Source organism: Simochromis diagramma, unplaced genomic scaffold (assembly GCF_900408965.1).
Source record: "Simochromis diagramma unplaced genomic scaffold, fSimDia1.1 OVJJ01000603.1, whole genome shotgun sequence".
NCBI lineage: Eukaryota > Metazoa > Chordata > Actinopteri > Cichliformes > Cichlidae > Simochromis > Simochromis diagramma.
The window spans coordinates 21,970,287-21,994,971 of NW_024387414.1; the positions used below are offsets into that span (position 1 = coordinate 21,970,287).

General features: G+C 40.0%; 2 protein-coding genes across 4 annotated transcripts in view; one reads left to right on the plus strand and one right to left on the minus strand.

Moving 5' to 3' along the window:
• Positions 1-14,384, minus strand: part of ankrd11 (ankyrin repeat domain 11) — a 117,758-nt gene extending 103,374 nt beyond the window's left edge. Inside the window, exon 1 of one of the 3 annotated variants that reach the window (XM_040010645.1) lies at positions 13,878-14,384. The gene's annotated coding sequence lies outside the window, so the exon portion shown is untranslated. The remainder of the gene's footprint in view (positions 1-13,877) is intronic. The other 2 variants (XM_040010646.1, XM_040010644.1) reach the window with 2 other exon arrangements.
• Positions 14,385-16,011: 1,627 nt separating this feature from the next.
• On the plus strand, positions 16,012-24,684 carry spg7 (SPG7 matrix AAA peptidase subunit, paraplegin). The gene is made up of 17 exons (XM_040010647.1): positions 16,012-16,557; positions 17,818-17,920; positions 17,998-18,087; positions 18,206-18,447; positions 18,577-18,716; positions 19,296-19,398; positions 19,480-19,605; positions 19,762-19,924; positions 20,230-20,403; positions 20,478-20,602; positions 20,726-20,828; positions 21,194-21,304; positions 21,388-21,503; positions 22,013-22,169; positions 22,888-23,051; positions 23,378-23,455; positions 23,545-24,684. Exons 1-17 carry the CDS (start codon positions 16,336-16,338, stop codon positions 23,752-23,754), a joined length of 2,427 nt encoding a protein of 808 aa, XP_039866581.1. The 5' UTR covers positions 16,012-16,335; the 3' UTR covers positions 23,755-24,684.
• The last annotated feature ends 1 nt before the right edge of the window (position 24,685 follows it).

Genomic DNA, 24,685 nt, shown 5'->3' on the forward strand with positions numbered 1-24,685 from the left:
TAAACAGATATGTTGCACGTGAGTATGACAAGCATGCATTTGTGGCAAAAGGCTACATGAAGAGCATATCCATACAAGTACAAATCAACAATCGAATTGAGGAAAATTACGTTGCGCTGGCATGGCAAAGGAGGCAAGCGAGACATTAAACCTTAATTTATTCTGAAGGACCAAAACCCCAGAGAAGTGACCATAAAAAAAACAAAAACAAAAAACACTCACTAGCTTTAAAATGAATTTACCATGCTTTTCATTATTTTCTGTCATTATTTACATGCAATTAAATTGCCAGTGTCAAATAGTAAGGTGTGTGTATGTACAAGTTATAAATCATAAATCTCATGGTTTAGACTAATCTAAACCCTTACTTTCAGAGTTTCTCTTTCTACTCTTTGATTTAATACCAGTAAGACAGGATATCCCTAATGACAAAAGCACACAGCTCTCTCTAAGCACAGCAGCTCCATCCATTCACTGTTCAAACCTTTTGTTTGCAAGGTGCAACCAATCAGAAGATAGACAGCTTAAAGGAAGCTAATATGTTTTGTTTCAGACAAAGGATGAACAGAGGACCTCTACCTTTAAGCATGATTTTGAACAACGAAGTATGCAAAGCTAGATTCCAAAAATAAAAATATGCCGCAGGATATGAGCAAAACAGGTCCGTTTTGATAAGTTTATTTTTTATATCCTTCTGCAAACACTCTTAACATATATGACAACATCTAATGACACTCTGAAGTATCAATAGTTTCTGACAAAAATTGCAGGAAATTAAACAGGCACTTTAAAATAGAAGCACATTAGAAGTTCTGGAGATTTAAAGATTTAAGATTTAAAAACAATTAAGGGTTTGGCATCAATATCAAAGCCTTGAGAGCTCGCTTGCTAAATAATTTAAAAAAACAAACAAACAAACATATTTTGCTACATGTCTTAGAGGTGCTTGTTGGAGGATGAATGTAATGGGGGGGGGGTTGCAGTTCAAAAACCCACACAACTGTGCTGTGCTCACAAAACTAATGTAAACAGAATCCTGCAAGATAATTATGCATTGGAAAATGAGGCAATAGGTTTTAGAATTATATTAAAGGGAGAAGCAACACGATCGCACACATGCACAATTTCTAGTACAAGTGCTGAAACTTTAAAGCACTAATGTAGTCCTCCTCCAACACCTTTCTCTAAAAAAAAACTGTACATTCAAAACAGGCTATGCTCTGATTGTGGGTGAAAACTGGCTTTGCATAAGTAATGAGGAGGAATAAAAGACTGTCCTACATCCACACCAGAGATTACACTGCTAGCTGCCGTTTCTATAAAAAGATTCAATGCAGGGAGTATGAGTGACACACACACACACACACACACACACACACACACACACACACACACACACACACACACACACACACACACACACACACACACACACACACACACAAAAACAAGGTAGTATATTTATAGGACAGAAGATTTTAGCATCAAAAAAAAAGAAAAAGGATCAGTCTCTGGTTAACTGCAGTCATCCAATCACAGATCTGCGACTGTTTCAGGCTTTGGAAGACAAACACAGCGAATGCTGGAAAGATTAATGGCTGCTCCAGACCAACTTCAAATGCCTTATACATTTCCTGTTCTCCACTTCTCATTTAGACTGCTTCCTTTTTGGGCAAAAAACAAACATCTGTGAAGTATCGTCACAGTGTGTGACACAGGAATACAATGCGGACGTACAAACCCAGTCTGAGAGCCAAACACGTTAGCCTGTAGCTTTAAGAAACTGCTCTGAGCTGCCACATATTCAGCAGGGAAAGTCCCTGTTGCAGGCTGACTGAGATGATGTGATTTTCCATTGCTTGATGATGACAGCTGGGTTAAACACATTAGCTACTGGTTTCAGGGAATTTTTTTGTTAGCCCCAAAAGATAATTCCCTCTACACTTAAAATGTTGAAATAAAAAAAAAGAATCAGATTTGTTATGTACTTCAGTATAATTGACTTTTGTTTAGAATATGTTAAAAATGTAAAACCCCTAAAAGTGCACAGCTTTATGTCAATCAGGTTACAAATATATGTTCCATAATATTTTTGTGCTCTGTGTCTGCAGCATAATAGGCAATCATGTTTAACTACAGTAACCAAGTCACCCCTCCCCCCAAAGGGACATTTTTTAAGGCAGGAAAACCCCTTGCTACTTAATTCACTACTGGAGAATGAGCAACAGTTTCAGTTTTTTGGCCAAACTGCAGGGCATTAATGTCAGGATTGGCTGATAACAAAGAAATGGGATTTGGGGGAATTTGAGTTTATGTTAAATGAAACTCAGTACATAAGCAACTATATCACGTGGATTAAAATTTGCTCTTTGTTGTGACCATTACGGTGCATCCTACTTTTGCAAATAGGACTTGAGATACTTCTACAACTTGAGTGGACTGTGTTTGACTAAAATACTCTGGAAAGGTTGTGTAGATATGGCCCCAGAGTTTATGGCATATGTCAGGCTAAGAATGAAGCCATGAGGTTGAGAGAAATGTTCCTGTGAGACTGGGTGGTCTCAACATACAGATCTCAGGAAGGATTAAAATATATTCTGCAGCACTTGAAGAGCGGTGCGCAGCAGCCTCAATCATTTTCAAATGGAAGCAGTTTTGAACCACCTACAGTCACCTTAAATCTGTCCTACAGACCAAATAATTAATCAAGGACAAAAGGCCTTTGTCAAACATTTTAAAAAAATGGCTATGTCTGCCCAGCACATTATGTCCTAATTATAATGAAAGTAATCTGGATCCTTACCACGGTTTAATGGGGTTCTTTTATTTCTCATGTTTAACCTTTACACTAGGTTACGTATCAATGGGTCTGCTAGCTTTTCCATTTATCCAGAAACTAACAGAGACAAACCAACAAACCTCAACAAAAAAATTTCCCTCTACGGAGGACCTGCCTCCTTGTCCTCCTTGTGAATGTCAATACTGACAAAAATAACTTGTATTTCTGGTATATTTTAGAATTAAGTCATCATAAAAAGTGACTTTGTCTACAGCAGCAGCTTTGTCCTTTTTCCTTCTCGCCAGCCTGTGTGTCATGTATGGTTTACAAACCCTGTGGGCGCACCTTCAGCTGCAAACACGTGGACAATAGAAATGTGGTTATGTGAGACTGCACAAAACAGAAAGTGACAAAGTTGTGTTATCGTTCTACCTCCCCAAACTTTCATGATAAGCTCCAGACATATGTAGTTTATGTACTGTCCTGTACACGTGACCTCTTCTCACTTGTCCTAGCTGTTAACTGTTAAGAGCTTCACTAACAGCCTTCACATACCAGTTCAACAAAGTCACAATAAAGGTTTTACCGAACAGGAAATGTCCATAAAATGTTCTAAATTTTGTCTCGGGTGTAAAATTAGCAGAGTACCTTAGATACGAATAAGTAACTCTTTTGTAAATAACAGAACCATTGTACAAATGCATATAATTTATTCATTTGAATAATCGTGAGTAGGTCTCTCCCCAATAAATGTGCAGTTAAACATATATGAAAGGCCAATGATGTATATTTATTAGAGGATGTTACAGTGGGCTGTGAGAAAGCGTTCAGGCTTTCATCTGTGTTTTTTTTTCATGCTTCAGACTGAAAAGCCTGCAGTTTTTGATGCAATGCTACGGCCAGTCTAAGCATGGCTTTAACACATTCCCCCAATATCCTTCAACAGTGTCACATGCACAACTACGAGGACATCCAAGTTATCCTGGAAAGCTAGAGGAACTCAGAAAAATGACACAGTGGCCTCATTTGTCTGAACTACAGTTTATGTCTGAAGCCCCTAATGAATAATGGACCAGGCCTCTTCTACCAATAGAGCAATGACCTCCATTACAGCAAGCCAGAAACCAGAACTTGAAACTTCATGGCCCATGCAGGATCCATAAATAAGCTTTGACAAAGTATGTCACACAACTGAAGGCAATTACCAAAAAAAACCCAAAACAAAACATGAAGAAGGCAAAGTACAACAACATTAACAATAGGTGAAGAGAAGAGTACTGTTAACATGGACAGTGGCGAGAATCACAAGCTCTTTATAGCAACCAGCCTGATTGTAAAGACAGAAAACAGCAGAGTTGTGAAAATGCTTGTACTAGTCAAAAAGGGTGCTCAGACCCTTTGTGTTACATATACTACCCCGCAGCATTGGGGGTAGGGGCGGGGGATAATGGATGCATGTATACGAGCAGATCTTGTCTCTCTGGTATTTAGGTTTGCCTTTACTTTTCATTCACATCCCAGGGCACAGGCGCAGAGGCCCATCTCCCTACAGCCATCCCCTCCCCCCTTCCTGTTGTTGCATTTCAATGTAAATGGGTGCATGAATGGCTGCAGCTGGCCCATCAAAAGGCCAGCACTGCTCCCGCGAAAGGGTCTCTGTGATTGAGATTCAGCCAGGCCACCCCACTCTACCCTCCCCCACTCAGCACATTGTCCTAACCCCCTTACCCAAGTCTAAGCTTATAGCTTAGTCCCAAAATAAAGAAGGCACTACAGGACAGCAGAAAGCTGATATAGCTGTGGGCCTCTGAGCATAATTGTTGTCAGAATGAAACCATTTCTCAACTCGGCAATAAAACCAAAACATATTTTATTTTATCAGAAGATGACAAAGGTAAGTAACAGACAAAAAACAAGATCACTGCAGCGAACAGAAAGGAACAGACCCAAAATGTCTTTCATATAGAGTGCTTACAATCAGTGTGGCATGATTCTTCTATTAATATGTCATGTAGAAAGAGGAGGCTGTCAACACAACTTTGAACACTGATGGGAATTTGCACAGCAAATCCAAATAGTTTCTCTCCTCTTCTCTGTTCCACTGTGCTTACACTGGTATATTGCAAGCTCAGCAGTACAGTGGTGTATTATACGTTTCTAAGTATGAAAGGTTCCACTTTGGTCTGGGTAACATAACTCTTAAGAAGGTCCACATTAGGCTTCGTGCAGACGGCTGCATGCCTGCCAATTTGCTATGACCACACTGGCTTGTCTATGCAGAAGCCACCAACTTCCAAGTGTACATCTGTACAGAAGAACCACATTACAGGCAGCAACAACGGCTCTGACAAATTATCTTTAAAACAGTGATTTACACAAAAGCCATTTAAAGAGCTAATGGCATTCACAAAAGCCTCTGACTGAGAAAACACAGCTTTTCAGAGGGTTTAAAACCACAAATGCACCATTTAAGCTCTGGAAGGACATGGAAAAGCCATTTAAAATAATCTGTAAATTAGAAGGGAGAAACATAGAAGGTGAGAGATCAGATAAGCACCCTGTCATGTCTTTTCCCCGTGTGTCAGAGACAATCTGAACAGACCAGGACAGCGGTGCCCAGAGGGACGCATCACACAGACTGTCTGCGCCATTAGCTTAGAGACCTGGCCGACTAACCTCAGGACATTTCCAACCCCACATATGGATAATACATCATTCCATGCAGTCTACTGCTCAGCAGTACACTCAAACACCAACTGTTGTCTCCAGATTTGCAACACCCCTAATTCATGCCTGCCCAGATTGAAGAATGCAGCTATTTGCCTAATAGTGTTACCAATTCAGACACTTTCAGTTTGAATGGACAAATGAGATGAAGCTTTTTATAGCCAAGACTTTCAACTATTAATTATTCCTTAAGACACACGTGGAGTCATATGTAGAATGTGAACAGTAGCATATCTAGAAAAACATAAAAATGAAACTATGAAGACATGCTCGTACAAACATTAGGTTTACTTTGTGCCTGAGCCTCTTTGGAGTCAATCAGAATGGAACTAAAAGTGTGACTAAACATTGGCCTACGCACCTACAGATATCTTAGCCAGAAGGCAAACTATCCAGGGCATAGGTCAGCTCACGCCATACGGCATTTATGACCTCTAAATAAATCGAACCCTGGAGTATACTACTGTGTGATAAAAGTTTTGACATTTTCTGCATGTCTGAAAATTATAATTTAGCATATCAACAGGTTTCCCTGGAAAATAAGAGTGAAAAATATTCCTTTTTCAAGCTTCGATCAGAAAGATCAAAAGCCAAGTCTGTGGGGGAAAAAAAGGAGGAAAAAAAACATTTCTGGAGAAGTAGTAGCATGCCAGAGTAGAAAACCTTTTCCCTTTGATGTGCAGAGACTCAGGGAAGAGAAAATATTATCAAAAGTGCTGCAGCGGAAGGCTAGCAAGTAAGCAGAATCTAACACGAGTTAAAGACTCCATCAACCATCAGGACCTTCTAAAACCTGAAACGAGGCTCTACAGTCCCTGAGGGAAACAGCAGCATTGGGGCCCGCCATTTTGTTCCATTTCGCTTCGAGGACAGAGGAGGGGGCAAAGGACTAGACTGAATTTCAAAGGGCTTCCGATGCCATTTGAGTATCCACTGAGATTGTACTGTCAGAACAGAGCGGCTATAAAAGATTTACACAACTCAAACAGGGAGGAAGAGAAAAAAACTAAACATGAAGAAAGGGGGGGCCAGACAGGCAGATGCAAGAAATAGGAGTAGCCATGCTTGTTTACCTAAAAGGACCACACTCTCAGTACAAGAGGGGGAGGGGAGACGCTGCATTGACAGAAGGCAGGCAGAGTGAGTGCTCGAGTTGCAGCTAAAGGCTTCTTTTCTCTCTTACGACCAACACAACTCTTTTATCCTTCCATTTCAGCTAAAGATGGATCTGCAAAGAGTACTGCAACACTGCGCCAGGCACCTTTGGATTGCATTATTATATAACACATGAGAGCAGAAAACTCTTTTTTCCCCTCAATGCTGCACACATAAATGTTGGCAACGGTGTAAATATCACAACATTTTTTAAGACAACCCCTTACATAAACAAATGTGAAATTTAGCCATATATTCTATTGAAATAACAGTCATACACCTTCTTCTACAAAAAATAGAGTCAGCGCCACAAACTTATACTGCTGTACACAACATAATCCTATAAATTTAAAGTGTACTATAATCACTCTACCCAAAACTATAGGTCAAATTGTGTCAAATGTTCAAAAAAATAAAAATTAAAAAACAACACACACACACACAAAAAAACCCTACAACCCCCCCCCAAAGAAACAACAAAAAACCCACATAAAAAATAAAAAAAAAGGCACGGTATACACACACAATTAATTTCAATAAGTACATGTTCAGTACAGCTTCTCTAAAAAGACAAAACTGAAATTGAGCAGTTAAATAGATTTGCAGGGTCAATTAGTAAACAGGCACAATAACAACCTGCAAACCACCACAGTCATTTAAAGGAATATAGTAAAGCATGTTGCTGAATAGTTATTAGTACTCAGTCATATTTTTAAGCATAAGGGCTACTGAACAACTGTTGCTGCACAACAGTGCATTTTACACAAATATGCATTTTACCTTTACTTAGCTCGAGTTTTCTTGATAACTAAGCATAATTCATTATTCAGTACTTCTGACGGGTTATCACTAGATTTGCTAACAGTAATAGCCTGGTTGTCTGTCCTGTGCAACAGCTACTGTCAAGCCAGCCAAACAGAGCAATCAAGCAGGTCTTGTTCTCTTCCTTGCCATTCTGTTGTGTTTGTGCATAATACATCGACTTGTTCACCTTCATACCAGCTTTTTATCATTAACAAAAAAAAAACAAAAAAAAAAAACAAAAAAACAAAAAAAACAAAGGTAGTCCATCTTTGAATGAGACAGAAGACTGAAGAGGAAAAACAGAGCACTAAGGTTTACAACATGCTTAACAGCTGGCCGATATCCGTACACCTCAGAGGTTGAGTAAGGCTGCATCAACACTAATCTCTGTCCAGACAAGTGTTTAAGCAAAGTTTCAGATAATCTCTGTCTACACAAACTGCCTGTGAACACACAACACACGATTAATCGCAAACACTGTGCATGAGTGTTTTTATAAATCAGGTAACACACGAATTTAAGGCAATCGTGCTGTCAGAACACAACATGAGCTTCTGAAGCAACTAGGGATGTAGTAATTTGGAGCAGGTATTGGTCAAAACCAGACCAAAAAAGCTGAGATAGATATTCACGTTCATGCAACATTCTTGTCAGCAGTGGTGGATAAGCTGCTAGCATGGGGGAAGGTAAAAGCTTTGTCACTTTCAAGATGGTATGCCAGCAGCAACTCTTTATGTTTGCATTGTTGTTTGATATAACCGCACTATTCAAGTGCGCTGCAATGACTGAAAAGTGAAGATGATGTTGATGTATAGGCTGTTGGCGTCTCTCACTCATTATGCTCTTTGTGTGATACTTGTTAAAAAGATGTTTTTACAATTATGATAAAATAACATGGAATTAATTCACTTCACTCTTCTCCTGCCAACATGCATCGTGAGTATGTTGTGCAAGTTTGTGTTACATTATTGTGCGAGGTGCATTCACAGCAACTCACTAACAGAACTATAAAAAGCACAATAACCTAAATACACACTCGTCTTAAATGTTAGATACTTTAGGTTTTGTTTTTGCTTTTGTCACTGTGTTATTTATTATTTTACAAATAGAGCTGGGCGATATAAGATTTTTTCATATCACGATATGTTTTTTTCATTTCAGGCGATAACGATATCTATCACGATATAAGCCAAATAACTATATTTGTAAGATTTAAATGTGCCATTGCTCACAAGTAAAATGTGAAATAATCAGCAGCTTGTTTTTATTTAAATATTTATTTCCCATAATAAGTTCAACAGGGTAGATTTACTTAAGGAACATGAGACTTTTTCAAATAAATAAAGGCAAATATTGCAAACTACACAAAAGGCAGCCGCTAAAGCGTTTAAGTTTCAAAATAGAACAAACGAAACAGACTACTAAATTGTCAATTCCACTTAGAAACAAAATATTAATTCTAAAAATAAATCTTAGTTTGTTTTACAGAAGAACAGACAAAACTGACTAACTTTTGTCAATATCAAATAAACTGAGAACTAAAAGGAAATTCTCAATCTCTCCTTGTTGTATAGCTTAGCTTTTCAAACAGTTTTAACAGTTACTTTAGTCTGACAAAAGCCGAATGACGAATTAGCGCTTCCAGTCAGAGACTGAGGCTACGTCCACACGTACACGGGTATTTTTGAAAACGGAGATTTTCCGTTTTCGTTTTAAAAAATAATCCCGTCCACACATAAAGGCAGAAATGAAGGAAAATGCTGCTATGAACATGCCAAAGCAGCAGGTGGAGCTAGATTCCTAACTGTGTAGAAATGTTGGCCAATCAGAAGTCTAGAAGCCTCGGTGGGAAAAAGTAAACAAAGCTGGGGCATAGAAGCAGAAGCGAGTCGTATGTGTGGAGGGACAGTAACTGTGTGTATATGTAAGCATTTAAACACTGCAGAGAGTAGAATTAACAGTATTGTAGAAATTCATTTCACCGAAACAATAACGTGGCGCACAGTGTGACGTCAAAAAATGCGCACACCTTTGACGCTGCGTTTTCTCCGTTTTTCTAGTCCACACGTAAATGCAAAAACGGAGTTTTCAAAAATATCCACCCTGGCCGGAGTTTTTAAAAATCTTCGTTTTCAGTGACCAAAAACGCCGTTTACGTGTGGACGAAAGGTGCAAACGCATAGAAAAATCTGCGTTTTCAAAAATACCTGGGTACGTGTGGACGTAGCGCATGCACCAGTTTATTGTATTTCCAGACTTGCTTTCGGCACAATTTACAGTGCACGCTACTCTGTTTTTTGTCAGACTTGAAATAGCCGAAATACCTTCACACTACGGAACTTCTATGGCTCTTCCGTTCGACAATCTCTCCGGCGTTGGAACCATCATCTGTTTTCTCTTCGGTAACCTTCGGTCACGCTCTGTTGATTTTTCTAGTTGGCACACTCATTTCCTCCATTACCCGGGCGGTACGGTGGCTGGCTGCTTCCCAAACAAATACACATGTGCGGCTTGGCACTTGTGCTGTACGTAACAAGTCACGTGACGTGACGCTGCGACTGTGATTGGTTCGGCTCTGCGCTACTTAATTTGGATTGGCTGTTCTTTTTTTTTTTTTTTTTTTTTTTTTTTTTAAGAGGACAAGAGCGGCGAGGTCTATCGTGATAGTTTAATTTTTCTATCGAGAAAAAGTTATATCGCGATACATATCGTTATCGTTCTATCGCCCAGCTCTATTTACAAATAAATACCAAATGAATAAATGTATTCTTGGATGTATTTATCTGGTACATTTTATACTGATACCCTGTGAAACATAAAAGATCAATTACCAGTCTGTTCCCCACAATGAAGACCACGGCTTACTATTTAACTCTTCAAATCAGCAGATGCTCTAAGCCAATGTTTTAGTGTCATACTAGAAAGAAAGAAGTTGAACTGGTGCATGCCTAATGGAAATAATGGTAGTGACAGTATTATTATTAACAATGTGAAAAGTAACCACACCAAGAAGATAAAGCTATTAAATGTGTATGTATGAGATGGCTTAAGTTTAACTTAAATTTGTAATTGACAGGATCAGAGACATGGCACGCAAACGTTCATGACTCTATAGGAGAATTCTGTAACAGGAAAAGAGCCAATCAGCATCCAAGCTGGAAATCACACGAGCCAATTCCAGTTGATAAACTTGCAGTTACGCACAGCAGAGATTTACAAGTGTCAGCTATGTGTTGGAGGCCACATCTACTCATCGTAAAGATATAACAGAGTGCCCTTATCACTTGATCAATTAAATCTGTAACCAGAAAGAATCAAGGCATGTGGTTCAAGTGTTCTAATGGGATTAGCCAGAGATGCTGACTGAGAAACTGCATACAGTCAGCATCACAACATACACATACAAGTACATGCATATCTTACGCGAGGGGGAAAAAAGGAACAGCTCTTCAATTCTTATTTTAGAGTGAATTGAAATCTGTATGAGCAGGGATTCTGTACATTCTGATTTTGTTCCAGTGACTACTGAAAATAAGAGCTCAGACTTGTTCTACAATTATAAAAAGGGGCATCAAAATAACTGCCCAAATTTGTTAACAAGATGGCTGTTGAGTGGCGAGAATTGCTTCTAGGATGACTTTGATAAATCGCTGTCAAGAAGGGAAGGTGCTCATCTGTGGTGGCCTTTTCACAAGTTTAAATATCTGTCTGTCCAGACCAAAACACAAGCCCAGAGTTTTAAAACTGGGTCAGCAGAAAGCTCCATTTTATTGGTCCCAAAACGCCACAGTAATGAGAATGCTAGCGGAAAACAAGCAACAACCTAGGGCTTAAAATGAAAATGGATTAGTGGGGATGGACACACAGGCAAAATTATTTTCTACATTTTGGGGGACCCTTGAGATTATTCTCAGACATGAAAACTACTCTTGGGCAGCAGAAGAGCAAAATCACAGAAGTCAGCCTGCCTGAATCCAGGCTCATAACCTATCAAAGCCCAGCAAAAATCCGCTTCCTGTTACAGTGAGAGTATATGTCTTGTTTCCTTGGTAGCAATTTTAGAAACAGAGGCATCAGTAAGGGGAACCAGAAGGGACATGCAATTCAGCTGAATTCAACCAGGATGGCAGTTATCACTAATATCTTTGAACAAAAAATTCAAATACAAATCAAATGTACAAATCAAAGTTCATAAGGACACAAAGGAAAACATACACAAAACTGACAAAGTCACTGAATGATGGTCTGCCTATGCTCCAAGGCAAAAACATATACACATACATTTCTTAAAAGGCACGAGAAGTGCAATAGTGTCTCAATGAAATGGGCAGTGAGGCTCATACATGGACCAGACGTGCAACGTGACCAAAAATCCAACATGTTAGCAAAGTATGACTCATTCAACATTCACTTTACCAGCTCTGCACTCCGTGTAGAGCTGGTAAAGTGCTGCTCAAGAGAAATGTTAACTAGGGTTAGTTAATTGAATCAGCTACTTAAATCCAACATTTTCAACTGCACTTTCTGTCATTGCGTCTTTTACAATAAAGTAAGCATTCATGATATGACAGAAATGGTATGGAAGAAATAGTCTGGAGTGTATTGTGCGTACTCTGAAGGATGGCAATGCTTCAGAGGGTAAAAGCAACCGCTTGTGTTACTTGCCTTTGTGGAAACAACGCAGCTGGCAGTTTGTTCTGACTCTTCTTTTCAATTGTACCCTCATCTTTTGACCCTTGGTCTATGTCCATTGGGGTGCCACTTCAGTAACACTGTTAACTGGGTTTTCATTAACAGTTTTCTGTAATAATTTTGCATTTTATCTCGCCAAGCGCTCCTAATGTGCTAGTGTGTATAGTTGCAGTAGCCCAAACAATAGCACATGAGTTGCTGCTCGCTGCACATCCTATGCTCTGTGTGTCAACCTAACCTGATGTGGACGTAAGTCTATTTCAGCCACATGACTGGTTCAGCATTGTCCCTGGCTTTTAATGTTGTCCGTGATTTCTATTGAGAGAAAGAGATTTCAATAATCTTTATCGTCCAGCTCTACTGGAGACCAAATTTGTTTACATTTCTGCTAAGGCACAAATTTCACACATAAATCCTGCACATCACCATCTTCATGTGGACATGAACAGTCTGTGCTGTAACAGCAAATGAACTGAGGCTTTAACTATAGCACAGACAAACAGAACCTACGCAAGCTCAAGGGAGACAGAGATATGCATCACTGCCTCTGCAGTGTAGTCAACATGAACGCCCCAACAAGCTTCAACACTCAGTATCTTGGTATAAAACACCACCAACGGCACTGCAGTGTTTTCCTCAGCACTGCTACTGCACCAAAGTGGCAAGCTTCTCCTCCATATTCAATTTCCTCAAACCCCACCATGTTGTGTCTTTCCTTCATATTTTTTAAAGGAGGTGGGAGGGGGAGTGTTCCACTGAACCGACACTGCCAATTTAGATAGTTATCCATTCATACAGTTAGGCTCCAAACTGTATGCAAGCACGTAGTGATAAAATCCAGACAGCCTCTGGACCCGCAATGCATAAACAAATCCTCTTCACTGGTTTCAGCTTTGACTATGTATTTCATTGCTTTGTTTACACACAGGGTTGTACAAATCCAAAGCATATCCAAATGCATAAGAGCTAGAGAATTAAGACGCTAACCTAACTGGAAAAGCTGGAAGACCAGTATTGCGTTAGGTCACCAGCTAAATGAGCAATGCTACTGTGCCTTTTGAAAACAGGTCAGCATTTGGATGTTACTGGTGCACTCTCTTGAGTAATGTCATGTTAATTATTGTCTGGGATATAGTCTTAAAGCATAAATATACAAATAAGCCAATTATTAGCCTAAAGACCGCGGACAGTTTACATCAAACCACCTTTGCTTGCAAAAATCTTTCAAAAACACACGCACAGCGCTACTCTGTTAGTAATGCCACACGTGGGCATGGGGTACCAATGTTTGCAGTATTGGCTGCTGACTAAGATATTTAGACTTAATTTTAAAGAGTCAACACATTGACAATCACATCAAGCTCAAAAAATGATTCACCACAACTAAATAATTTTTGCTTCAGAGTGTAGACGATTTCTCAATGTGTATCTAAGAGAAGGGATTCCTTCTTTCAAACTCGGATCACTTGGGAGGGGGGATGAAGAGGATAACCCCTCAATAAAGCTGCACTTGAGAAGTAATTCTTAATATTTTAAGAGGAAAAAAACAAAGTACATGTAGTTCAATGGCGATACAACGTCATAGCGCTGGTTAAAAAGAGTAAATGCACGAAAACATTGCACATTCACACCATAAAAACGGGTTAATCTCGGGGACAGCAGGAGTCAGTTTGTTGTTGTTGCCATGTTAGCTTTGCAGGGAGAGTAAAAGCACACCTACCTCTGTCTGATTCCCACAATTTCAACCAGTTACTGAATCTTTAACGTTTAGTCTACGCCGTGGTGTTTTCCGCCGATGCTGGATGGTCCCATTTGTCGCCGTCGGTTCACTATACACTGCTCCGGAGACATCCGCATAAATTTGCGACAACCATCGCAGCTCATTCGAGTCGAGGCTAGCGCTAGCTTGTTAAAATCGTGTAGACCAACAAACAGACGTCCACAGAAAAAACACTAAAATATCCACGAGAATTCGTTTACAGCGTTGCTATTTCATCTTCTCCAAAAACTACGAACCTTTAACGGTCCACCTATGTAGCTCGAGGCTAGCTTGGGTAAATATAAGCCATCAAAAGATGTTATTTTTGTTTCGCTTTAATCCTCTCCGCCAAACCATTCGAGCGGTTTTCGAGCGGCCTTAGCGTACAGTGTGCGGGGACGCTCGGCACGGAAACGAGTCGCGGATGAAACGCGAGCTCTGATTGGCTACGATGCTGTAGGCGGATACCTTTGCAGGGCACTTTGAAAACGACGCCATTTTGGATCAGCACAACCACCCTATCCACCCTTCTGTCCAAGTTTGAGACGTGCCCCAACGTGGCGGCCCATGTGTCACAGTTTCAAACGCCTGAGACAACGCTCCATTATATAGTTGGAGGACCACGAAAAGGAAATGGAGTACGGGCGTTGGGTGCACTCGTTTTTCTGTCTTTATAAAAACGCATTGCCAGCTCGCGTGGTACATGTTCCTAGACACGTTTACGCCGGTTGGCTCGCATCAGTAAGTGGAAGCACTTGTTTGTGACAAAATAGTCCAGACAGACTTTGTCGCGCAGGCGCACATACGTCTACTATACATTAAAGACATTCGCGAGTTCGTGTTGCCTGACCCTGATGTGAGCTATTTTGCGACACTTATTGAGAGGGGGGGATCCCTGTAATAATTAAACACCTGCAGCTTCACATAATTACCTACAGGACCTCGGTGTGTGCCTCTATGCACACTGCTATTCTATAACCAATCCGTTTTAGTCCATTTACCACTCATTTAGTACGAGAGCAGTAGCTATCCCCTCTAAGTCTTTTTAGCCTAGCTATACTGACCTTCCTGATACCATTGGGCCTGGTAACCCGCTAGAAAACATTTTGTATCATCATAAGTCATAGTAGTTATACATACATCATACTCGCTGGCATATTTTTTAGTATTTAAGAATTTATTAATGAATGTGAAATAATTTAAACAACACTATCGGCGGTTTGGGGTTGATACTTTGAAATTGTAAATTACTATTCTCGTGAAAAACGCTCTGGAAAACTTTTTATTATAATTCTTAAGATATGCATGTTTCACGGCCTTTTATATGTCTAATGACGTGATCTAAGTGCAGCTTTCGGCTGATGAGTCTGTGAAGAAACCGGAGCGTGCTGGTGAACAAACCTGACAGACCCGTGGTTAAACTGATACGTGAACGGATGATACGAATGCTCCTATTGGCCGAAAGGAAAACTCCAAACTCTCATTGGGTCACTTTAATGCCATTCAATCAGACCTGTATATACAGTTCCATACAGTCTGCGTTTCTACGACATTGTTTTCATTATCCACAAAAGCCTTTCTTCTTTCTTCTTACTTGACTGAAGCTCATTCACATTAATAATACCGGGTATTATTATTATTATTATTATTATTATTATTATTATTAAACTGGACCGAAACACAAAAGCACCCTGCTCTCAATCTAACCCCACGTAACCAACATTGTCTGTTTTCATATGCATTCATTTTGCTAAATCGCACCGTACCAAAACAGCTCAATCATCTTAACCAACAGCGCTCTCTGGTGGACCAGTGATATATCTTTGACTGAAAAATCAAGTAAACAAACACCCACAACGCTTTACTGCAGGCTTCACGAGAAGCAGTAAATTTGCTAATTTAAACCGTTTACATACATTACACACATTTTTACTTTTTTTAATTCTTTGAAAATTGTGGTTAATTTCGCAACAATAAAGAGGGGGGTAAAGGTGACTGTACTCTCTGATGTGTCGTAAATGTGCTGCTTTAAAGCTGTTTTGCGTAAATCCTGCGCAAACATATGCGCAGCTTGCAGGTCCTTAAAGATCGACAAAGAAAGGTTAAAGTTCAAAGTTCGACTTCCGGGATGCGTTTAACTGTATTATTTAGCATTCTGCACATACTGAACACACAATATATCTCTAACGAGGATTAGTAAATAATGATGAAATCCGATTTTTTTTAAAAATTAAACAGTCTTTGTGAGTTTCCCGGGCCGAAGTAGGTCCCCGCAGGGCTGACGTCTTTGCCCGGCTGAGCGGTTGAATAACAACGAGCTCGAGCTCCAAACCGAGCTCTAAACCTCCGAGGAGACGTAGACAGCTATGTCGGTGCATTAGCTCCGTTAAATGTTCGCTTTCGACTAACGACAGCCACTATGTCAGCTTTGTTGTTGCAGCAAAGTGCTGGTGTTTGTCGCAAATACAGCAGAGGTTTATTGTGGACGCTGCTGACGCGAAACTGTTATGTATTGGAGAGCAAGCCATTATCCAGCCGCGGTGTTCAAAATGTCTCATCTAGGTGTGATCACGTGAGGAAGACGCTTCTTACAAAGTCAGAGCGGACTCTTACAGATCAGCAGCAACAGAAACTCATACAGGTAAGAGTGAAGTAACTAATAGGATGAGTGGCCATGGATGGCCACTTCATTCGGAGGAAAGGTGGTTTAAATGACTGACGGTTGTTGATGCCAGACAGGAGTATTTCAGAAAATGCTGTTCTGCAGAGGGGTTTCTTCTTGTTTACCGAGAATGATCCAAAAAAGAGAAAATATCCGGTGACCTATGGTTCTCTGGATTAAAATGCCTTGTTGATGCTAGAGGTCAGAGGAGAATTCCCAGATTGCTTTGAGCAGAAGAGCATCTCTGAGCAGCTGAACTTTGAAGCAGATGGGCTATAGCAGCAGAAGACCACTCCTGTCAGATAAGAACAGAAAACTGAGTCTAAATTTCACACAGGTTCATCAAAATTGGACAATAGAAGATTGGTAAAACATTGCGTGGTCTGTTGAGTTGATTTCTTCTGTCACATTCAGATGGCATGGCCAGAATTTGGCATAAACAACACGAGAGGATGAATCCATCCTGATCCGTCCATGACTCAGTTGTGTTGCTATCATGTCGATCTGGACCAAAATCTCAGAGAAATTTGTCCAGCACCTTATTGGATCTATGTCACAAAGGATTAAGGCAGGTCTGAGGACAAGGTGTACCTAAAGAAATGGCCAGGAAATATCTTTTTAGCAGAAGGCTCAACATGATTGATTTTTCAACACTTGATCTATAAGTAATTTTACCTCCCAAAACAGTGCTAATAGCTTTTTTGGCATCAACTGAGGTTGATATCTAATAATAAAATAATCAGAAGTATCCATGGCTCTAGTCAAATTTCCTTCTCACATGTCATTCTAACTTCATGTAAGAAAATATTAATCTCTCTGCACTGTTGTTACTGAGATTTACTTCACATATATGGTATAGTTTTATTATAATGATTTAACTTGTTAAATTTGAAAGTGTCAAATATGATCGCCTTAATCACTTGTCTAAGGAGCGTGGAAAGAAAAGCATCTGGAATTTTTCAAGTTTCTTCAAGGAAACTTAAAAGTCCAGAGGCTTTTCTCCTTAGACTATGATGACCTGGATGACTGAGAACCGTCACAGATGCCTTAGTAACTTATTTTTATTCTACTCTGGAAAGTCTTCAATTTGAGATTGTGACATTGTCTGTTGTTTTTCCTTAAGTTGTAAACACATTTGTTGATAATAAATTTACACACTTTTGATTTAACTAGGTTTTCTAGTTCTGATTTTGATTCTGATTTCTTTCCACTTTTTTTTCTCCAATATTCCCATAACAGAGTCTTCTCCACAGACCTTTGGGGCCTAGCTTGGTGGGACTTAGAAAAGAGCTAATTAGGAACAACCTGCTCAGGAACCCTGTTGGTTTGGCAAATTTACTCGGTAAATACTTAGTTTACCTTCATAAGTTGTTTAAAAATTCACTTATAGCTGCTTTAAATTAAACTGTTTGATTTCAGGGGCAACAAATCTCTTCAGTACATCTCAGTCTAATCAAAACAAAGATAAAAAGAATGGGCCAAAGGGGAAGACGCCAGAGGAAGATGAAGGTAAGCGATGCATATTTTTTTGCTACTTGATGCAACTGATAAATACCTGCACCACACCTGGTTTCTTTGTCACATCATTTACTTTATTTTATTTTTTATTTTCGGCCTCACCTTTCAGAGGAGAAGAAACGTCGTGAACAGGAGGATCAGATGTACCGGGAACGCCTGCGAACCCTCTTCATCATAGCGCTCATCATGAGCCTGCTGAACTCCATTAACACCAGTGGCGGTAACATCTCTTGGAACGACTTTGTGAACGAGATGCTTGCCAAGGGGGAGGTGTCACGTGTGCAGGTCGTTCCCGAGAGTGACATTGTGGAAATATACCTTCATCCCGGAGCAGTCATCTTCGGAAGGCCTGTATGTTGTACATGATTTTCTGCACACACACACACACAGTTAACACACACACACAGTTAACACACTCAAAGTAGTGCAGGAGACCCTCATGCTTAATTCTAATTTCCTGCTACGTCACATGCTTTGCAGAGGCTGGCGCTTATGTACAGAATGCAGGTTGCCAACATTGACAAGTTCGAGGAGAAGCTGAGAGCTGCCGAGGAGGAGCTGAATATTGACAGCAAGGACAGAATACCAGTGTCCTACAAGCGCACTGGATTTTTTGGGAAGTAAGAAAACAACTCTTATCAGAGCAGACATTATAAGAAGTCTTTTATGAGGTGCCTTCCTAATCTTTTGTGAAGATTAAGAAATAATTCAAGGCACTGCTAAAATCATACAGAGCAGATACGACAACAAAAACAAAATTATGGCTTATTTTGCTTTTTGTTTTTCATAAAAACATAAGTTCAGCAGTATTCATTTATTTATTTATTCATTTATTTATTTATTTATTTTCTCCTCATGAATGCCTGTGTGCCAGAAACATGTTGGGAGTTTTTTGTTGTGAAAATAAATTTTAAATTTAAATTTTATTTTGAAAAGAAAATGCCTTGGAGTTTTTTTTCCGTTTTTTTTCTTTTTCATATTTTATGCTACGTGTATCCCTGCCAAACAGCACTTCCAGTAGAAGTTGTTTGAATCCAAGAAGCGCTTCTTTTCAAATCCATTTGAACTTCATTATTGTTTCTTAGACTATGGGCGTATGCATGCAATCAATGTGGTCATAAATTTTAATATTTGAACTACAGGTTTGTCGTAATTTAAAGTTAAAAACAGCCTTTTTTCTCCCTCTATTCTTGTTTCAGTGCAGTCTATGCTCTGGGCATGGCTGCGATCGGTGTGGCGATTCTCTGGTATATCTTTCGACTTGCTGGCATGGGTGGCAGAGATGGCGGCTTCAGTGCTTTTGTAAATGAAACACATTTTAGTAAACTGACATCTATGTTGTTTGTTCTGTGGACTAACTCCACATTCCAACGTGCCCAACAGAATCAGCTGAAGATGGCCAAGTTCACCATCGTGGATGGGAAGTCGGGTAAAGGTGTGAGCTTCAAAGATGTGGCAGGCATGCATGAGGCTAAATTGGAAGTAAAGGAATTTGTTGACTACCTCAAGGTAAGAAACGTACTCAAAAATTAAAATATGTTCATTTTGCACAACTGAAACATATTAAATATTTGAGATTTAATTAAGAAAGCCTTGATCAACTGAATCCTCAAATCTCCTCCTCTGGGGCTTAATACTCACAGCACTAGCATTACCTTTTCATAGAGTCCTGAACGATACCTCCAGCTTGGCGCCAAGGTTCCCAAGGGTGCATTGTTGCTTGGCCCTCCAGGATGTGGGAAGACCCTGCTTGCTAAGGCTGTAGCTACGGAAGCCAAGGTGCCGTTTCTGGCTATGGCTGGCTCTGAGTTTGTGGAGGTCATTGGAGGTATGGACACACAGCATGAGCATCAACATGATGCTAATATTCACTGTGTGAGTTGATGATGTTGTTTATGATCATCATATAGATATAGTATTGGGTTTTACTGTAGTGAAAGATATCTGATTTACTTTAGCCTGTAAGAGCGAGTGCCCTATTTTTTTATATGTATATGCGCTGTAACAGTGATACATTAAAAAATCCCAACAATCACATGACCAGCTGTGAACAAGCACTTTGCGACAGTCCCCTTTTTCAGGAGGAAACCTCCAGCAGAACCAGATCATGTACAACGATGTGTTTGTTTGTAGGCCTGGGTGCTGCTCGGGTCAGGAGTTTATTCAAGGAGGCTCGCACTCGAGCACCCTGCATCGTCTACATCGATGAGATCGATGCTGTGGGAAAGAAGCGCTCCACCAACATGTCAGGTTTCTCCAACACTGAGGAGGAGCAGACTCTCAACCAGCTGCTAGTAGAGATGGATGGTGAGTAAAACATCTGGTTTCAGAGCAGCCCATTCGCTTTTCAGGCAGAATGCTAACCTCCTCTTCTTTTGCAGGCATGGGAACAACAGACCATGTCATTGTTCTTGCTTCCACTAACAGAGCAGATATTTTGGATAATGCTCTAATGAGACCAGGCAGACTGGACAGACACATCTTTATAGATCTGCCAACACTGCAGGTATCATTGGGTATCTTCCAAATGGGTATCCTTGTCATTTGTTGCTGAGCATTTAATAACAACTTAACCTTGCTGCTGTGCAGGAGATTTGGAGTGGTTTGTTTCATTTCGAATGTTTTCCAGGAGAGGAAGGAGATCTTTGAGCAGCATCTGAAGATCTTGAAGCTGACTCAGCCAGCGAATTTCTACTCCCTGCGTCTGGCAGAGCTCACCCCAGGCTTCAGTGGTACGTGCACATTTATGGTTCTCCTTAGGGATGGGGATCAAGAACCAAAAAACTCTCCAGTCAATCGTAATCATCAAGCTTGTTAGCTTATCTCCTGCGTAGGCTTGCTCAGACAACAAATCAGGAATCAATAAAATAATCAGTATTGGTTTAATGAGTAGACTCCCTCTTGGCATTGGTATCATTTAAAGAGCATCATTCCTAGTCCTAACTGAAGTCTATGAACATCTTTGGGCATACTAAAGTACTGGTCTATCTGCCTCCATGAAGAAAGAGAAGTTCTAAATCAAAAAGGATAAAACATCTCAACACTGCTGATGTTGAAGTGTTATTCTAACGTTTGTTATCTCATGGTGTCTCTGCAGGTGCAGACATTGCAAACATTTGTAACGAAGCTGCTCTGCATGCTGCCAGAGAAGGGTACAAATCCATCGATACCTTTAACTTTGAGTATGCGGTGGAGAGAGTTATAGCAGGTACAATAATGCACATGCTAAGTTCTGGGAAATAAATATTTCTCATGTGTCGGTGGCAAAATCTGACAAATGTGTGTCATCAGGAAGCATAAAGAAGAGTAAGATCCTGTCTAAAGAGGAGCAGAGGGTCATTGCCTTCCATGAGTCTGGACATGCCTTAGTGGGATGGCTCCTTGAGCACACAGAAGCAGTTATGAAGGTACTTGAAATGTGACGCATTCTATATAAGTAAATCTTTCCAGATCTAATTGTCATGTTTAGCTTTAATCAGATAAGTCCGAAGCGTTCCACAGAGCGTGTTGAGAGTAGGGTTTCATTTCAGAGGAGCACTTGTTTCTCCACTTCACCACTGATAAGTGTTTTGGCAGTTTATACAGATGCCTGGATTATTCATTATCTCACATGATCCTGGGTCTCTCTTCAGTCGCTCCTTTTCTGCCTCTTATACCATTTTGCTGTATTAGACTTTCACACATCTGTGTATAAAAACCCAAATGGATATGCCGCATGTCCCACACAAGACACAACTATGAACAAGGATTGTGGAGGTTATATTGTTGATCTAGAAAAGCATACAGTTTAATAGACTATTATTTACAAATGTAAATACTCTAAAAAGGCAACAGTACAAATGGTTAACCCTTAATCTGTACAATTCACCTTTTTATAAACCTTTCATAAACTGACAGATCATGTGATGTGTTTCAGGTTTCCATTGCTCCACGTACAAACGCAGCTCTAGGATTTGCTCAGATCTTACCCCGTGACCAGTATCTCTTCACTAAGGAGCAGCTGTTTGAGCGGATGTGTATGGCTCTAGGAGGAAGAGCTGCTGAAGCAATCACCTTTAACAAGGTTACTACAGGTACCCTCCAACTAATCTTCACACAAATCAGCTGCAATGTTAAAACCACCTGTTTGATATCGTTAAGGTTCTCTTTTCCTGACACTAAACCAGCTCTGGCCTGTTGGAGCTTACAGTCAGGCCTTCTTTGCAGGTGTCCTGTGGGGTCTGCTCCAGAGTAATTTTAGAGGATCTTTCGGGTCTTGTGGGAGGCTAACCCAGCTATCATAGGGTGAAACTGGTTGGCACTCTGTTGTAGGAAACTGTGTATCAAGGTTGTTCCTGTACACCTGGATATTCTTACCAAGCAGTTTTTGTGGTGTAGAGAGATGCATTGTCCTCCTGGAGTAGACTGTTATCATCAGGGGGAAATGTTGCTATTGGTGTTTAGTGCGATTAGTCTCCAACATTACTTAAATGAGTGGTGTGTGACAAACTAACACACAGAAGAAAGCTAGGATCCAAGGTCTGAGAGCAAATTGTTACATTAACATGACTGATGATTTACACCCATGTTTATGGTTTCTATGTCCTGTAATCACAACCTACCAGTGAACACTTCTTTTTTTTTGTCATACTGCTTACTTTAAATACATTTTCTATTATCAGTCAAATATCTAATTGCTGGGCAGCCAAATAAATATTCTCCCTTTTGGCAAGTTTGGTTAAACCTGAATGGTGTGGGAGTGGGCTTTAATTAAATTTTAAACATTAAGCGTCTTTTTTTCTGTGTCCCCAGGAGCTCAAGATGACTTGCGCAAGGTGACACGTGTGGCCTACTCCATGGTGAAGCAGTACGGCATGTGCGACAGTGTCGGGCAGGTCTCGTTCCCAGAAACAGAAGAGCAAGGTGCCATTGGGCGCCGTCCTTTCAGCCAGGGCCTGCAGCAGCAGATGGACCATGTGGGTTCAAAAATCGGATTAGTCCTCTGTTCTCAGATTAGCACTGTGAATGTTGAAGTAATAAGCTAATATTATTATGCTAAAGTATCAATTTTTAGCTCTTGCAGCTGTTAGAGTATGTACGCGACATTTTCTGAAAGGTTTGGATGCTTTGCTACAAGCATCCTATTAAAAATAATATTTTTTTTATAATCATAATATTTCTCAGTTTTAACGTTAATGTTATTTGTATTCATTCAAATGTAATCTTAAAAGCGGTTGCAAATCATTGACATTTGTTTTAAAAGTGAATTGGTAAATTTGAATACATCTTTCTGTATTTGCAGGAGGCTAAGATAATGATAGCTCGTGCATACAGACAAACGGAGAAGCTGCTCCTGGACAACAGAGACAAACTAACACTGGTCAGTTGTTTTCTTCTTTATGCGTTTTAATCATGTGAGGCCAATTCTTCTTTATTGCCTTTAAAAACTCGCTGGGTCTGTCTTTCCAGTTGGCCAATGCGCTGCTTGAGCGTGAAGTCGTGAACTACGATGACATTGAAGCCTTGCTGGGTCCACCACCCCATGGGCCCAAGAAGATGATCCTCCCACAGAGCTGGGTGGAGGCCGAGAGGGACAAACAAGACACAGGAGAAGACGAGCCTCAGCCGCCTCCACCCCACAAGCAGACAGATGAGGACATGAACCCTCAGCTGGTGTGATCTTCGAAATGTACAGTGTATTTAGTCCCTTCTTTAGTGCTTTATATTTCTAACAGTGAAAGTTTATAAAAAACTCTGCAGTCCGTGCAAACCTTCGTGCAAATGAGCATTTGCACTTGTCTCCATTCCGCTAACGTGTGTGATAATCTGCAACTTTCAGAATTAATATTTTTGGGGAATTCCATCATTTCTCTCGTGTGCTTGCTGCCGAGACATATGATTATGCAATGGTGACAATAAAAACAAGTGTTTTTAAACAGGATTACAAACAAATACAAGTGCTAACAGTTGAGAAAAAGCCTCTGAACAGTATTTACTTTGTGCACTTAGCAGGTTTATGCCAACATAGGTGTTGATGGCTCCAGTGGATGTGATCTTTTTAATTTAAAAAATATAATAAATCATTTTCAGGTTTAGCTTCAGATATTTCTTTGAAGAATTTGATATTTTAGATGGCAGCAGTGAAGCTGCTTGAGCATTTGTAACTGGAGTTTTTCTTTACTGAAATAATCTGTACTGTTAGGTCACATGCACAAAATATATTGGCACTGATGTTTGTGACTGGGGTTTTAAAAACTCATCAAGGTGTGCATTAGTCTGTAGTGAGCTGCAGTTAGACCGCTTAGACCTGAAACAGAGGCGGTGAGGAATAACTGTTCTGAGGAAACCACATTCTGCATTTTGTAAAACACCTTTAAAGCTGAGATTTCAAAATGTATGTCATGCTGGTGATGAAGCAGCAGATTTTCCACCACACACTTTGGTCTTTCTCTCATCTTGAATCAGTAATTAAGTAGGAACAGATTAGAAGGTGTTTCTTTTTTGAGAAACGATGTTTGTCAGGGACTGCACGTTGGTTTTATTGCTAGAAGTGAATATAAAGTTCCAAAGAATGGTTTTGCCAAATATTTAAATAAAGTTTTATTTAAAC